We start from the raw sequence: 17,602 nt of genomic DNA on the forward strand, positions 1-17,602 counted from the left end.
GGTAATTGAGGTAATTTTCAGAATACAAGGACGAAGTCACATTCGAAAAGCCCGGTGGACACTCGCTTGAGAGAGAGAGAGAGAGAGAGAGAAAGAGAGAGAGAGAGAGAGAAGATAGAGAGAGAGAGAGAGAGAGAGAGAGAGAGAGAGAGAGATTCTCGAGCATTCCATTGAAGAGTGAGAGGGGCGTATTTCTGGTGTAGAAGTTCACTCTCGACCACTGGTTCCATGCAACGTAAAAACACCATACAAACAATCATTATACTGTTATTAAGTCATGAAGTTGCCTTTACTTTATCTTGTTCCAAGATAAATTTACTTATTAAAAATCAGTGACCTTTTATTCTGCTTCTAAGCACTGTATTTGCTTTAGCAAGGCAAAATCGGAATTCACAGTCGAAACTCACTAGTAAAATGTTGCAGTAGAGAATTAATTGATCGAAAACAAAAAATCAATAGTTCTCGGCATAGAAATTCGAAAAAAGGATTTTTTTTTCATTGTCTTCCTCCGAAAAACTAGTTTCATTGCCTCCTTATTTTTGTCAAAAACTACTTAAATTGTTTTTATAGTGGTGATGCCGGGAAGGTTATGTTCTGTTAGGATTGCTCTGTTATTTGCAAAAACTTTTATACCTTACGAAAGCATCCTCAAGCCCGTTTGAGGTCATCTAAGTATTTCGCTATCTTGTGCTCAAGGAAGGTTGGGAAAGGAAGGAAGCGATTATAACAGATAGTTCTTGGGCTGCTTTACATAAAGCCCCATTGTGCCACATTCTTGGGTTAAATGTTCTTGCTTCTGGGTTCACTGAAGCAATTTCCTCTCTTTCTATTCATCGTTAGGTGATACAAATTTTACTGGTGATTTCTCCGATTACTCTATTTTTCTATTTGTATTTTAGCGCTATAATTTTTTTTCATCTACATCTTTCTTTCGCTTCATAGTGACTGTTGACAGTCGAGTCACGGGTCCCTTAATTTGCTAAGTGTGTGGTGCACCATATTATAACAATACTAAAAACTAACGTTCAACTGTGTAAAGAAAAGTATTTACCATACCGCCACATATAGAGCGTTTACTGTGTTATCATCATCTGGACACTAAATCTGTCAACCTCCAACGATTTTGGTTGCGATCCGGGCCTGTATAAGGACAAGGGGGAGGGGGGTGTATTTCTCCGCCTTAGCGGAGGTTTGTGGTCTCCAGATGGTTTTGTTACGATTATTATTGGATATATGTATATTTGGATTTCAAAAGTAAATCTAGTTCCCTTATTAGGTCTAGCCTTTCTAAAATGTTCCGTATCTGTATCTGACAGTAATCAACACATACCTAGACCGTATACATTTTCATTACTTGACCACATATTCTAAATCAACGCTAGTTTGATGAGTAGGAATGGCATACGGACCTCGCCCAAAGGCAGGTGTAGTTCGTAGCTACCCAACTAACATCCCGGTTCAATGCCAAATGCTAAAACGTGCACTGTTTTTAGATGAATTCATATAAATATGAAGTTTTAGTAATAACTTAAAAGGCCAAAACATATGAAATTAAGGTAAATCTAAAAGTCATTATCATTTAAAAAGAGAGCCTATTATAACAGAGGCTTATAATTACCGATCGCTCATTTTATATAGAGTAGATTTAATACAACCGCCCGGCCTATAGCATGATCACAAATAACATGGTTACACTTTTCCCGTCCCTTTACAGCCCAACAATACTAAGAAAACTAGTGTATGAAGAGCCAGGTTAACTTGGAAGAGGCACACGAATGTCGTGAATCTCGGCAAAAATGCGATCTCCATTTTTCCCGACAATAAATAAGCTTCTAGGTCCGAGAATGGAATATATTTAATAACAGATGTCACAGATATTGGATCAAACTGCTTGCTAAAATCAATAACTACAAACTGAAGGTGCCTATCACTAATCGAACATCTTCCCATTTATATACTGTTCGTCTTTTGACATTCTCAATTTAACATATACTACAGTAAGCATATCTCTATTTTGTTCCACACTAATTGTAGCCAGATTATATTAATGCCAAGTCAGCCTAATGTTTTGACAAGATTTTGAGGAGGGAAAGGATGCATTCAGCAGCGCAAAAAATTGTTGTTAATATATTCAATACAATTCACAATATTTTCAAATGCTTGCTAATCATAACTAGCAACTGAAGGTGCCTATCACCACTCCAGTCCCATTCACTACTAACATCTTCCCCATTCATCATACTGGTTTCGTCTTTTGACATTCTTCAATTTTAACTATCACTACCAGTAGCATTCTCTAATTTTGTCTCCCTCCACTCAATTGTAGCCCCCATTATGGTTAGATGCCGAAGTCAGCCTAATGGTTTGACCAAGGATTTCAGGAGGGAAATGGATGCATTTAGCACGCAAAAAATTGTTGTATATTCATTCTAAAATAAGTAAATAAATAAAAAGTAAAATTTCCAGCCCTGAAATATTTTTATATATACATTAATTTTCATGAGTGATATGGCAAATACTGGTCCCACTACCTCTATGGTGATGTTTTATAATTTTCTTATTAAGGTAAGACCTGTCTTTCTAGGTTAGTATAAGTTTTTTTTTAAGGTCAGATGCGGATATGGCCCTGTTAATACCACTGCTATATGTATTTTATGACACTAGATCAGGAGGAATTCTATTTCTCATGATTTTACTGGTTAACTCAATAAAGCACCTTTTAGGTCTTACAAATAATTATGGTATGACATAAGGCACCACCATCTTAGGGTCGGGGTTGGGGGGAGAGGGGGGGGGGGTGCAAACAGGGGCCATCGAGTCCCTTTGGAATAGAATCTGCTAGGCTGACAAATAAACAAGTAATAAAAATACTGTTTCCGTATGATCTATACTACCCTAAGTCAGCTTAGGATGGAGAGCCCAGAAAGCAAATCTTCCCCCCAAGCCAAATTAGAAAGGCCCTCGCACCTAGGTTAGGTTAGGTTTGATTACATTCTTGTTTCATTCTAAGATTTACAGCCTCTTGGGTCAGGCTAGGCTGTAAGTCGTCCCTTGAATTAGGCTGACTTTGGGTGCTTCTAGTACAGGATTTCTACTAATTTTCACGCTTCCTTTCTAAATAATCCCAATTCCCGAGATTGGTCGTCCGTTGTTGCTATACAAAGTTAGGTTAATGATAAGCTATACCCACGCGCTTCCGACGTCAAGTTATGCGCAATTGCATTATGAAACGTTTAAATGTTTAAAGTCGTTAACGTGATTCTTCAAAAACTATAGTAAATATTTTACCTCGCACTCGTAGCCCGTTAAGGGATGAAAAGTAATTTCCCATTCGCAGTGGTAGGTAAATTTACTTCGCTCACTTTATGAAATTTCCATTACATGGTCAACTTCCATGAGAAATATCCAGAACTTCACCAACAAAATATACTTACCAGTATACGTCTGTCTACTACTCTCTTACACTCGATGTGATTGTTTTCCACGATCTAGGGAACCTACAACAACATAATGATTGCTCTCATTGATGGCTTACTTGATAGTTGATACTGGGAGACTGTTATTCCAAATCAGGGATGATCGCAAACCAGCGGCCACTAAGTCTTGTCTTTTAACATCAAGCCTTCAACCCTAGAGAATAAACATGTACCAAACATTAATTTCATTATTCAAAAATGTACGATAACATAAATCTTTAACAACAGCAGATAAGAAACTCAAGGAATACACAAAAAATTGACTGGAACATGTGATGACGGAAACTGTTTACAGAACTTGAGGCTCCATTTTACGAGGGGAATTGGTAAATTGTGCAATTTTAAGTTTGACTCACAGCATAGCTCAGGACCTCAGGTGTAATCCACGGAAGAAAGCTTTTGAATCCTTAAGTAACTTCTCCCATAGCATGATGACTCGAACTTTTACAAGTTAAATTATTTTTAACATCTCGCCAAATGATAGCTTCCGGGCATAGTAGGTCTAGCCTAGGAACCAAACTTCACTTTCTGTCACCAGTCAAAAAGAGACATGTTGTTGGATGAAGACATACATTGAGAAAAAAAGGCTTATTATACATAAAAAAAATGACTTTTGAATCAAATAATGGAAAAAATTACTTTTGAATCAAATAATAGAAGTTGTTTCCAAAGTTTATGATGTAAAATACAGTATCATGTTAAAAAGACGAGACTTGACACAACCTGTGACAAGTTGGCCTTTGACTGCTGAGTTATTTTTTTCATAAACGTATTTTTTAAATCTTATAACACATTGCATAGATAAGATTAATGATAATGTGATTTCAAAAAGTTAAATCATACATGAACTTACGTGCCGCAAGATTAAGCTGAAACTGTGAGATGTCACAGAGCGTGTAGCCTACGTCTGCAACGCTATACTGCTACCAAGACAGTCAACTGATGAAAACAAAATTATTGGATATCGGAAGCTTTGCTTACCAGTGAAGTGTTCTGTTTTCTCATGAAAAATTAATGTGCTCACTGCAGTAATTATAAACTACACAACGTACAATAAAAAGAAGAAAAAAAAAGATCGCTACCACTCCGCCCACAGATGTGCACAGAAAACCACCTGGACAATTTAAAAATCATTGAAATGTGAACAATGTTCAGTTTGATCACCTGGCTATGCCCTAAATTCCATATTCCATCAACCTAAGCAGTGAGGCAAGATCTAAATCGTGGGGTAGACGGGAAAATGAGTTTGTTCCCTAATCAGTTTTTGCAGTGTCGTCTGCAGAATCTGTTTATTATAATTAATTAATTTTATTGCTACGATTATTGCTATTTCTTGAATTTTCTTCTTCATTATTACTGTGATTATCAGTACAGTTTTACCACATTCAATTTTCGTACTTTGCCTTCTGGGCCTGAACTACTGTCAACACACAAGGTCTGGCTGAAATTTGATTACATAAAGTTTACTCAGTAATTGTTATAATCTTAAATTTGTTATCTCTCTTTTTACCATTTGCATTATTGTTATTATTGCGAATTTTACGACTTACAGCTCTAGGCTGTGATGTTATGAGCCGATAGTAAGGGGTTGGACATAAACAATGTTCTTTAAGGTTTTATTATAAAAATGAATTATGCACCATGATTACAACATGGATTTCCTTTCAGGAATTATCAATTCACCGTGGATAATTAACTAAATTCAGATAACTGGACACTAATTCAACAGAGTTAATTGCCAAGTGCTCGATGCACAAAGAAAATTTCACACAAGTCTCAAAGCAGAGTTTTAAGCTAAATCGTCACCAATTTTGAAACAAAACCCCTACCAATAATAATTTCAAGACAATAAGCAATGTAATGGCACTTCATCAAATCAATTAATCGAATACTAACACCGGTGCCGACGCTTCAAGTTAACGTTACATGAAGCTTATAGGAGAGGAGAAAAACTCTTAGTACCTGTTGGTTTGTGGTACATTAGGAAAGAATGAGATTATCAGGGCGTGTTTGCCCGCTAGTAAACTCGGTGACGCCAGCTTGGAACTAGTTTTAACACGCATTTTTATTGATTCCTTAATTACAATAGAATTATCTAATCCAATTCTGATGTTCTGTTGTATGTTCACTTTGGTATGTATATATACATACATCGCTACATGGTTGTCAAGAAATCAAGAGCGTTCGCCTCACAAACTCCTTTGTTATTAAACTATATACATTTGATATTTTCTCAACTATTTAACACAAAATGACAATATTTCAAAGATGTAAATTCCTCTTTTCCCCTGTGCTTAGTCTGATTATTACCAAGTTCATATTTGCAAAGGAAAAATTCTCAGATACGAAACTCCACTTGCCTAACTGTTCTTCTTCCTGCTATAAACTGTCTTGTGGAAGGTTTGGCACTAAAAAGTGGAGCCATCAGTTTCGCGACAATTACCATTATTTTTTATTACCATCTTTTACATTACTTCAAGTATAGATATTGCCTATTGATTTTTTTTTATCATGTCATCTTATGTACCTATATTGTGTATGTTATCGTCTATTCTTTGTATATTTAATGTATATATAGCCTTGAGCTGAAATTAAAATTTATTATTATTATTATTTCTGCAGTTCCCAGGCCTTTCAAATATGGTATAAAGGCTCTGCTGTGTCACCATGGTGGCAGAACATAGTACTAAAATACAGATAATGTCTCCTTATATTACTGATACGCTATGGTAACAACTTTGTAGTACCACGTAAAAGGATTACGCCTGTGGCCTATTACTTGATCTTCTCTGGCTCCCTATCAAAGCAGAAATGTTAATACAGGCAGTCCCCGGTTATCGGTGGTCTCGGTTAATGGCGATCGAGTTTTATGGCGCTAAAAATTGGTGAGGATGCCATAAGGGCCGAGTTTCAGTTATCAGCGCCATAAGCTGTCAATAACAGAGTTATGGCGCCATAACACACCTAACAGAGGCACCATTAACTGAAACTTGGTGCCACAATCGCCATAAATTGTCGAATTCAGTTAATGTAACAGAACCCCCGCCAATAACTCGGGACTGCCTGTATATGTGTAATGATTTCCCAAGCTACTAAGACTGGGTGTCCAAAATATTGTAATTACTTGCTTCTTATAATACAGCCAACAGATAAAAATGTCAAGTTCAAGTAAGCAATTATGTCAAGATTTGCAAACCCACTATTTTCAAGACAATATTATACCACTGTAGTATGTGTATGTATGTATATAAATCAAAGTGGTCTTGAAAAAGTGGATGCGCTAATCTTGATCTCAAGAAACAAATGTTTCCATTTTTTCTGAGTTTCATGGCAGTGTGGATTTAACATCAATGTGGAGTACGGCATGTGAAAGAAAATCTTGTCTCGGCATTATGTAAATGCAAAATTGGTTCTGCAGGTTCTAGCCGAGTCTTCAGCAGAGTGGGACCCTTGGAAAAAAGTTATTTTGGTTAAGAACAAATATAAGGGAACCCATGTTCAGAGGCTTTTCTCTTAGTGGGAAGATTCCAGAGGGCCATATTAGCCTTCCCAAGTAATTAACTCGTACTACACTAACAACAAGGTTCTGTGTTGGCTTAAATCAAAACTAATCAATCAACCAGAGTTTATCATGCATTTCTGGTCCCCTAGCATTTTACAAAATGAAAATTGACAATTATCCGAAGGCTGAAAAATAAGTGTTAGCAATAAAATACAGTTTAGATGAATTAAAGCGTGAGCTGTATAAATTTAGCAAAGTTTAATCATTTATTAAGCTAATTTTCCAGTGATCTGTAAATGCTCAACACACAACCTCACACCGTACAAAGGAAAAGAAAGAGATTATCTGGCATCACAAAGCAAAAGAGGGAGGATTTTTTTAAGTTGTAAATTAGTTATATTTCTCTGTATCTGTGTTGTATTGAAAGCCATTCATTAAACTATGTTCTTCCAGTTTGATTTTGCGCTCCACTATTAAATATTATTATAGACCCAAATAAAATTAAGCAGAACTTTACAAATAAGAATTGCCACCATTTAATTACCTTAAAGACTTGAGTCACAGCAATTGGAATAATGAACATGTCCAGGGACAAATACATCACCTTAAGATGGTGGTGAAAGTTGTGCCATGTGTGTGTAGTGTTAGGGAAACAAGAGATATGATGCACCTGTGACTTGAATTGAATTGAATATAGCATTTAGGCCAGAGGCCAGCACTGGGACCTATGAGGTCATGCAGCACTGAAACTGAAATTAACAGTAAAAGGTTTGGAAGGTGTAACAGGAGGAAAACCTTGCAGTTGCACTATGAATCGACTGTTAGGAGAGGCAGGAAAGTAAGATGGAAGAAAATTAATATGAGAGGAGTTACAGTAAAACAAATGAAAGGGATTGCAGCTAGGGGGGCTGAAGGCAAGTTAAGTAATGCCTACAGTGCACCGTATGAGGTGCACTGACATCACTAACCCCTTACAGGGAATGCACCTGTGAAGTCAGATACACTACTATAATCACCCAGTAATAGTCACAATTGTTTGAACATAGCAACCAGCCCTCACCCAATGAATTACCAGAATATTACTATTTTTTTTATATTAGACACCGAAGTGATAAATTTTTTATGAGGACCAACCATTTTCCCAACCATGATTTACCAAACCAAACTTCCTGAGTACAGGCACTCCCCGGGTTACGACGGTCTCAGCTTATGACGTTCCGAGGTTACGACGCTTTTCAATTATATTCATCAGACATTATTTCCAGGGTTACGACGCCTACAACGCTCATCTGGCAGATGAAATATGACACCAAACATGCAAAATAATCAATATTTGAAGGTTTTTTTTGATGAAAAATGCCATAAGAATGCAGTTTACATAGTTTTCAATGCACCCAAAGCATTAAATGTAAGGTTTTCTTAGGATTTTTGACGATGTTCCGGCTTACGACGAGTCTCAAGAACGGAACCCCGTCGTAACCCGGGGACTGCCTTATCTACAAGCAACTTCCTATAGTGCTTTCGAAATTGTAAAGGTCTGGGTAAATTAATTCTATTTACAGTACCGAGAGTTAGTCAAACTTAGAACAGTATATTTTCCTTCCTAATCCAAAATACTTATCTGCACACAAATAAATTCATGTAACCACTTGCATTAAAAAAAAGTACAATAGATATCTGCATAGTGCAACTAATGAAAAATATTTAATAGAGGGATTGCTGTAGGAGTGGTTTTTTTGCATTAATTTTATTTTTCCCATATTCATGAGCTATTTCCCAAGAGGGTTAGTCACTCTTCTTGGGAATTCTGGCCAGTTTGGGAAAGTTCTTTTTCTCTTTAGGGATTACAACAAGAATTTTGATTTGCTGTCTTTAAGCAGGGACTATATATACTCTTGGTCTCTGGGGATTTGCCATTATCCTAAGTTTGCAAGTTGGGTTCATATTAGACAAAGTCCATACAGTGAATGCTAGGTCATGACTGAAGCTCCTTGCTGGTTTGTGCAAGTATAGCAGAATAATTGAACAAGGTTTGCTGGCTGAGATGGTCTGCATACAAAATTTGGAATCAAATATCAATATCTTTAATATAATTTAGCTGTGGGTAAAGCATGAATAGAAGCAACCTTTCTTAAAATTACACCTTATGTATAATCAGACATATAATTCACTTTCCTTTGTTATTTGTACATAAATACTTTTAATTTAATGCATAATGCATTAATTTTTCATAAGTAGTAATATTTTCTTTGCTCAATATGAGCATCCTGCTCAGTGTTTGCTATATGTATGCTAGTTTTGATTGCTAAGTAAAAATCCTCTACGGACATGACAGAAAAAGATGGCCAATTTCAACTCGCATCACAGAAAAAAAAACTGATTCTTACTGTCTCTTCAGGATGCCTTCCTTATATGTACATCTCAAAATGGAACACGAGACCCAAAAAATTCCACGTCTTCAGCTGGATACCCCATCACAAGTGGTTAATTATTGAGAATTATTTGGCATCTACATGAATATTTGATCTGACACAGACAATATGCTGGTAAGTGAATGATGAGAAAAAAAGGAGCCAATTTCCTTTTTTCTTTACTTGCATTTCACAGCATTTTATAATTACTGGAAATCAAGACTTAACAACCTAGCATCCTGTTTCTCAGTGTGACTTACATGAGGACAATTTTATACAAAACATATTCAAAACATACTGTTCTTTCATTATGGAACAGAATCCGACTTACTATTAAGTTTGTTATTAGCCACTAAGCAGTGTTGAGATACATAACACTTCAGCAGCATTGTCAGACAAGGTGCTAACAAAAACTTTCTCCTTGAAGATCTGAACCACTGACTACTTGTGTAACAAGCCAGTGTTTTATCCTCTCAGTGATAAAAGGAATAAAAGGAGAGGAGCCATCCATGCAACTGCATGTCTTGGAATCAGAGTAGGTACTACTGTACCCCTGAAGTTTCACAACTTCATGCACCATCAGCATTGAGTGGATGCGTTTAATCCTCCTCTGTAATGTAAGTGTGGTTGAAACCAAACTTATACAGAGAAACCCTGTATGATATACTTTTATTTTAGCTAGACACTTGAAAAGCAGTAAGAACTATACATGGTTCCTCTCCATTTATGCCCTCTGTGTTAAGTGGATAAACTATGGGCCCACTAATTCATTGGTTAGTCCTGAGGAGGTAGTCATTATTACCAATATTAAGCTAGTTCTGCATACTGATGCACAAAAATATCACAATCATAAATTATTGAAATTGCTTTGACTTCTTTTAATAGGACATTTAATGGATTTCAATACAAAACTGAAATTTAAATTTTTTTTATTTAATTACATACTTTATCTATATATAACAATATGGAATATACCCCCCAAAAATCATAGTTGATAATCTACAGCATACCTAATATATGATATGAAAGTAATTTAACTGGGCACATAGACATCTGCTGTATTTGAAAATGCCTCCCTAAAAATAAACACGAATTATTGTTGAAAAATTATAAATATTATTTTAAACTGCCTTCTTCAGACAGTTGTAACAGGGGTTAAGGATCCCTCTCTCCTTGAAGAGCTCACAACTTTTAACTGTATAGTGCATGCCAAACTTGAACAATTTCTATACAGACTAAAGGGACCAACAAATAATATCACTGAAAAAAAGACTAACTTAAGACAGTTTTTTCCATTTTTTTTTTAAACCACAAACAACTATTTCTCCAAGATGTTCCATCAAAATTTTTTGAAAAACCACAAACTACTACTATTTCTCCTAGATATTCCATCAAAACAATTTTTTGAAAAACCACAAACTCCTAATATTTCTCCAAGATGTTCCATTGAAAAACCAGTCCTTAAGAGCAAAACTATTAAAAAAAATACTGTATCTTCACAAATGATATAATTTTAGGCCATGTATTCTTGCCATCTGAAGATTACAGTTGGTTTTGAAAATGTTCTTTATATGCAATGCCTTTCAGCCAAGTCACCTCTACTCCCCTATGAGCAGGGTTGGTTTTGAGACAGCATAGAAATGAAAAGACTCTTGTAAAACTAAGAACATTGTGAGAATTACAGATTTTCAGTTACTCCGGTTACTTACACTTGCTTATGGAAATGATATTAATTGAAGCTCATGAATTATGAAAGATTATTAAGGTGTATGCAAGCACTCAAACTCAAAAGCAAAAGTGTTTCTGAAGTCAAATATTAATTTTTCCTACAAAAATCTCTAATAATGGCACATGACTTCCACTAACAACTTTTGTAAGATATTTCAAGTTAAAAGTAGAGAAAAAGTTAGAGCGAGCAAGATCATCACTTAAATCTGAATATGAAATGTACCAAATGCCTTGAGCTTCAAATTTTCCTTAAAAGAATATCAATACAACAATGCAAATTTAGTAACTCCATCCAGTTTTTAAAAATATGGATCCTTAGTCACTGGAACATTACAATCACTTAAATAACTTCTTGTATAGTTTATAAGAATGGAAAATAACTTCTTGTAGTTTATAATAATGGAACCTTTAAAAAAAAATTACAACTTTAGTAACTCCTTAGAATTTTTACATGAATACATATGGACCTAAGGAAAATACATTCAACCTTCACATGTTCCTTGTACTAATGAAAGAACTAGAGATTTCTTGAATTGTGACTGAAGAATGATGGACCTGAATAACAAGATCTAGTCCTTTGAAATGCTTTAAATCAAGCTGAGAAACTTAAGTTTCAATTATGAAACAGTTCATCCTAAGCATGTAAATTATATTTACATATACAATGCACAAAACCCTAAAAGTGTTATATCCATTTAAAACAATTTCCAGTAATTAGAAGCCAAATAGTCAAGATCTATTTTACAATATTCTTGCTAGTTTACCAATCGCTACTAATTTTTTCCATTGTCTTTTAGATTTTTAAAAAATTATTTCATTTTGCATAAATAACGAAGCTGCAACATCTTTACGTCAGCATGGTCCAACTTGACTACTCCTTCATTGTGGTCAATAGAAAGCAGATTACCAGTCTGTTCTCTTTCCTCACCAAATATAACCTGTAAAAGAATTTTTCACAAAATTAGTAAAAAGTAAAAAATCTGAATTAGTAAACTGTAAAAAAATCATAATACAAATTTCATATGTGGAAAATTTTAAACCTTATGGCAAGCATTTTATGTAATCATTCAACTGTGTATCCTGCATTTTGCCACATTATAATTCTAGTAGGAAAGATGACAAGGACCAAGAGAGGAAGCTACAACATGTATCCAACATTTTCTATTCAAAATTAATTAATTGTGTAGGGTTGGGGACATACATATAGTAAAATTATCAATACTGAAACATTAACTGTATTAAAATTTATGTAAATACCATGAAACAAATCTTATGAAAGCAAAGTAGATTAAGGGGGGTCTGCCCCATTAGGATTTAAGAAATCTGATAAACAACACACTTTCCTACAACTAGGTATGACCCAAGGTAATGTGAAAATAACTTAAACAACATTTGTTGAAGCATAGTTATGGAGATTTCCCGTTTATGTGAAGTATGTACAGCATTTAAGTAACAGAAATTTTCTTTAAATAAAATTTCTACAAACTGATTAAAGGCACCTTTTCCCCACTGATAAAAGGCAGCAGAAACTAAGAAAGCTTAGCCTTCAAACCTTATGCCAGTTAACATTGTAACCAGTCATAAGTCCACAATTTTTGAGGTAAGGCTGAATCAAAACCCATGCCATGCAAGTCCAACAACTATCCTCAGCCAAGCCTAAAACTGATTCTCTAACCTTAGAAATAAGTTTTTCAATTTGCCTGATTTAACAATGTACACTACATATTCATAATCCAGGTTGCAGATTTCTACTTCAGTAAAATGATTTAGTAAATCAATCAATGAATCTCAATGTAAAGAAATTTAACCCAAAATGATCAAACAGATGGATGTAACTGAGGTTGCAGAAATTTATTTCACACTAAAAACCAAGAGAGAGACAAAATGTAAGGCAGTAAGTATTATTTTATAAGTGAAAATAAGGTACTTAATGGTTTCCCTGTCTGAAAAATATTTTAATTCAATTTATATTTGTATATGGCCAACACAAATTTCTATTTCAGCTTTAATTTTATTATTGATTTTCTCAACTTATATTCATTTACTGTAAAATCCATAAAATAAAATATATAATTGAGGAAAAAACAATGACTAAAGTTTTAACATACTAAGCATATACCATATGACTAGACAGATCCAAATGTAATTTTTAACCATCTATCCTTCTTGTACTAAAATGAAAAATTTTTCATAGACTTGTATTTTTCATAGCTAACAAACGCCCCCTTGCTTTACAAAGATTGTAACACAAGGAATCCTTGGCATCTGGCAACTCTTTGTAGGCTATGCAAAATAATGGCAATTTTGAGTTCATATAAAACCTGTTGATGATTTGTTCTAGATACTGATGAACACTTCCAATCTACAAAAAAACAAAGTTATTCAGTGCATTGTGTAATCAACACTAACATCATTTGTAAGTTGAAAATAACATCCTCACAACTGATATCAATATGGTATTACACACTTTTACATTTGTGTAAAGCACACACACAAAGTGAGAACTAAAAACTTCTCAAAGTTACGTCCTATCAATTACATGCAGTTCTCATGTAGTAACATTTTACAATATTTACACATGAACTGACCTCAACCTGAATCGCTAAACACCAAAATGCACAACACAGATTCCAAGACAAAATCATTCAGTTCTGATGATACGACAGGGGAAAACAAAATACGTAAACAATTACAATAACATACTGTGGCATCTAATGCATACTTCATATATGGCCTGGTATGAAGTGAACTGATGTTGCAGAAATAAGGAAAAATTAATTTTCAAAATAATAAAATTTGGTCAAGAAACCTAAAGCATTCATTGCACACCAAAAATTAGCTTCCACTAAACAGATCTGTTTTGAACTGGCAATGCTGATGTGAAAAGGGGACCAGCAGAGAATGTGGAACCACTGGAGGAAATATTGTGTAACTTGTCACAAGCAACTGGGGATCCAGTAATCGAGAAATTATCAGGAATACATGGAAATTCCACAAGGAGACCAAACCAAAAGAATAAGAAGAATATTACATCTATAATATGAAAAGGAAATACGGTAGCACCTAAACTTAACAAATGCAATGTGTCCTCGACTTGCGCCAATTCAATCTTATGGGTCTTTTTTAGCGCCATCAATGCATTTTACAGTGCCATAACTTGATGTTGTATCAAATTGTGGCATGCCATTGACAAGGCTAACAGCAAGAATCACCATCAAGTTAACAGCGATTACAGTGCTGTAACTTGATGCAACATCAAGTTACAGCGTCAAAACCCATGTTACAGCACCTTAGGCACTGACAAAGTGCCGGTAATAGCGAAAAATGGACTAAAGGCAGAAATCAACTTACAGCGTGGCACTGGAACGGATCCCCTGCCATAAGTCAAGGACGCATTGTGCTTGAGTAACAAATACATTATAATATGGCCAGCACCTGAATAGTTTCTAAATATCTTCTTATACAGGCAGTCCCCGGTTATCGATGAACTTGGCAGAGGTGCCATTAACAGGTTATCGGTGCCATTAAGCAAACCTTGGCGCTATAAATTGCTGAGTTTCGGTTAATGGCAATCTCCACTTATCAGCACCCTGTCAAGAACAGAGCCCCCGCCGATGACCGGGGACTGCCTTTAGCTAACAGCAATTCCACATCGTTAATAACCTAAAGCACATAAAGTACCCTGCACTTTATACTTAACACTCAAAGATATTTTAAATATGCATTGCATTTAAAATGGTGATAAGTACAGAAATCCATTAAGTTGAGGAGTTACTGTTGGAAAAGGAAAAAGATAAGGAACAGGAATAAGAATGAAGTAAGGTATAAAAGGGATTAGAAAAAGTCAGAGAAAAAATCTGTATTAATTCTTAGTTGATTTATGCAAAGAAAATCAACCAAAGAGGCATAATGAAAGAACCACAAAAGTTCTACAGAAATAATTATTGCTAGTCATCCATATATCTTTAGAACCCAGAGAGTATCAAAAACACAGTGACTTATTCCATACTTCAAGTGGATTAAGGGATAATGAATGCCCAATGTGTAATGGAATAATAGTGGAAAGATGGAAAAGAAGGAACATAGAACCAACTTTTAAGATGAAGTGAGAAGAGACTGAGACTGTTCAGCTACTGGTAAACTATAAGATCCTGTTGGTTAACAGCAAAAACACACTATGTACATGTGTAAGACCTATGCCCCCGACAGGCATTAAAACACATCAGGACTTGAAGAAAAGAGAGACTTCAATGTATGTGATATGTTGCAGCACACTTCATGACTAAATGCACTGACACACAAAACAAACAAGAAAACAGAAATGTGTTCACAGACTACAAATTTAACCAAGATCTCAAAGATTGACGTCTGCTAAATACTGGTGGCCAGATATTGACCAACATTACAAAATAATTCTGAAGGAAGCAAATAAAAATCATGGAACAAATGGGAATTCGGGCAGAATCTGTTCAATTACAAGAAAATGGGAAGTACATACTAGATATCCCACCCAGTAATGCAAAAAGAGTACTCATGTAAAATCAGGCATGACAAACTTGTTTCATTCATGCTAATTAACTCGAAAGAACCATATGCCAACAAATATACAGGCACATTCTATCTGGGACAAAACCATATAGTAGTGACTTCAACTTTCCTATTTTCTCTATACATTCTCTATACAGAAAACCAAGTACATAGCACACAGTTCACCTTAACTACAATTTCAAATTACTAGTTTAAGAGCCATTTACCTACTAATGAAAGCATATGAAACAGCATTTCTTACCATACAATTCTAAATTATTTTTACCCAAAAACTTTAGGTAATATAGTATTCTAAACACTGAATGGAAATTCTACAAGTAAATATGTAAGAAAAATACTTACTTTCACTCTGTCCCCTTGTGCGGGGGTAACAGGCTCTAGATGAGCTCCTAGAATATTAACAACTCGCTCTTCCTCAGGAAGAAAAACTGAGCACATACCACCCTAAAACGAAGAAACGATCAGATTAGAATAAAAAAATTAATGACTGTGGTCAATAAATAAATACAAAAACTTACTTTGAAACTTGTTCCAACGTTAAAAACCAGCCATCTCCCTAAAACTTTTTTCACTTATTTACAAAGCATAAACTTACAACAAAGCAAACAACTGCTTACAATTCAAGGTAGAGAATAACCATTTATCTCAAGATAATACTTACAGATACACCACGTATTTCACCAATCTGACCAATGAGACCAGAATCATCATGAGTCTCCTTAATCCTGACTTCAATATCAGAGGTTTGCCAGTCAGTCATACCCAGGGTGTCCATGCCTATAATAAAGCAAAATTATGAATGCACCTTCACGCAAAAAAAGGAGTACTTTTCGTTTAAATGTCACCTATATATTTTTAGCCATGTACTTAATTGTAAAATACATTTTAATCCACATACTCATGTGTTATATTTTAAATGAAAAAATACTGATTAAATGACCGATTTCTGGTTTCCTGACATAACAAAGTAAAATATGATGACAGCTACACTTACCGGCACCTGGGGTCTGAGGGTTGTAAGGTGATGGTGCACCCGGAGTCATGGGGCTATAAGAAGCCAGGGGAGATGGGGAAGCATAACCTGAGCCTGGAGATGGTGATCCCTGGTATCCAGTGCCTGGGCTTGGAGTGCCAACATATCCTGATGGGCTGCCTCCAGCTTTAAAATAGAAAAATACTAATTAGTACCAAAAATCAAATTCCTTTTATAAATGGGACTATCATCTATCAATACTGACTGGAAACTCGTGAGGAATGCTAAAGCATGTTCTGAATTCAAACAAAACTAGAAAGCAGCACCAAGTCATACCTTATCAGAAATGAAATGAAATTAAGTTGAAAATAAGAGATGCATTGTTTAGAAAATGGAAAGCCTTCAGTTCTAATCTATCAAAAAGATTATTGTGTATGAAGAAGCCTCTCAGATTTAAGAACAATTCTCTGTACAAGGATGGATCAATCCAAACAAAATCTGATGGAATTGTTCAGAAGAAGAGTACAAGCAACATACAAGCTTCTTAGAAGCAGATTCAGCTAAGTCTATACAATTATCATTATAAGACATGCTACCTATTGACTTTCAAGCCCATAACTGTAAAGGTAGAATATAAAGTATGACTAAGTAATGTACTAAAAACTATGTAATGTACTAAAAACTAAATTTTGCTTGCACACCCAAATATAGTACTACACAGATCTACATTAAGAGGTATATAATCTAATGATTAACAAGCTTCTGAAGGAGATGGTGATAAGAAAGCAAACAATTTGTGAAGAGTTGAATCATCTGCATATAAGATAAGTAAGAGAGAATATGAAGGTGATTATAGACAAAAAATGAAAAAAAATAGAAGAGAGAACAGATCCCTAGGGATCACCACCAGAGAAAGAAAAGACAGAGATGTAGCACTATAAACTAATAAAACTATACCAGGTAA

The 17,602-nt window shown here is 35.0% G+C and overlaps 1 protein-coding gene across 1 annotated transcript in view; it reads right to left on the reverse strand.

Annotated features, from left to right (window-relative positions):
• Positions 1-10,301: 10,301 nt before the first annotated feature.
• Positions 10,302-17,602, reverse strand: part of LOC135195823 (transcription elongation factor SPT5-like) — a gene marked incomplete in the record, with an annotated part of 69,688 nt that continues 62,387 nt past the window's right edge. The window contains 4 exon segments of the mRNA XM_064222318.1: positions 10,302-12,055; positions 16,008-16,109; positions 16,327-16,442; positions 16,660-16,824. Coding sequence (XP_064078388.1) covers positions 11,927-12,055; positions 16,008-16,109; positions 16,327-16,442; positions 16,660-16,824 — 512 coding nt within the window.

Source organism: Macrobrachium nipponense, chromosome 16, assembly GCF_015104395.2.
Source record: "Macrobrachium nipponense isolate FS-2020 chromosome 16, ASM1510439v2, whole genome shotgun sequence".
Taxonomy (NCBI): Eukaryota; Metazoa; Arthropoda; class Malacostraca; order Decapoda; family Palaemonidae; genus Macrobrachium; species Macrobrachium nipponense.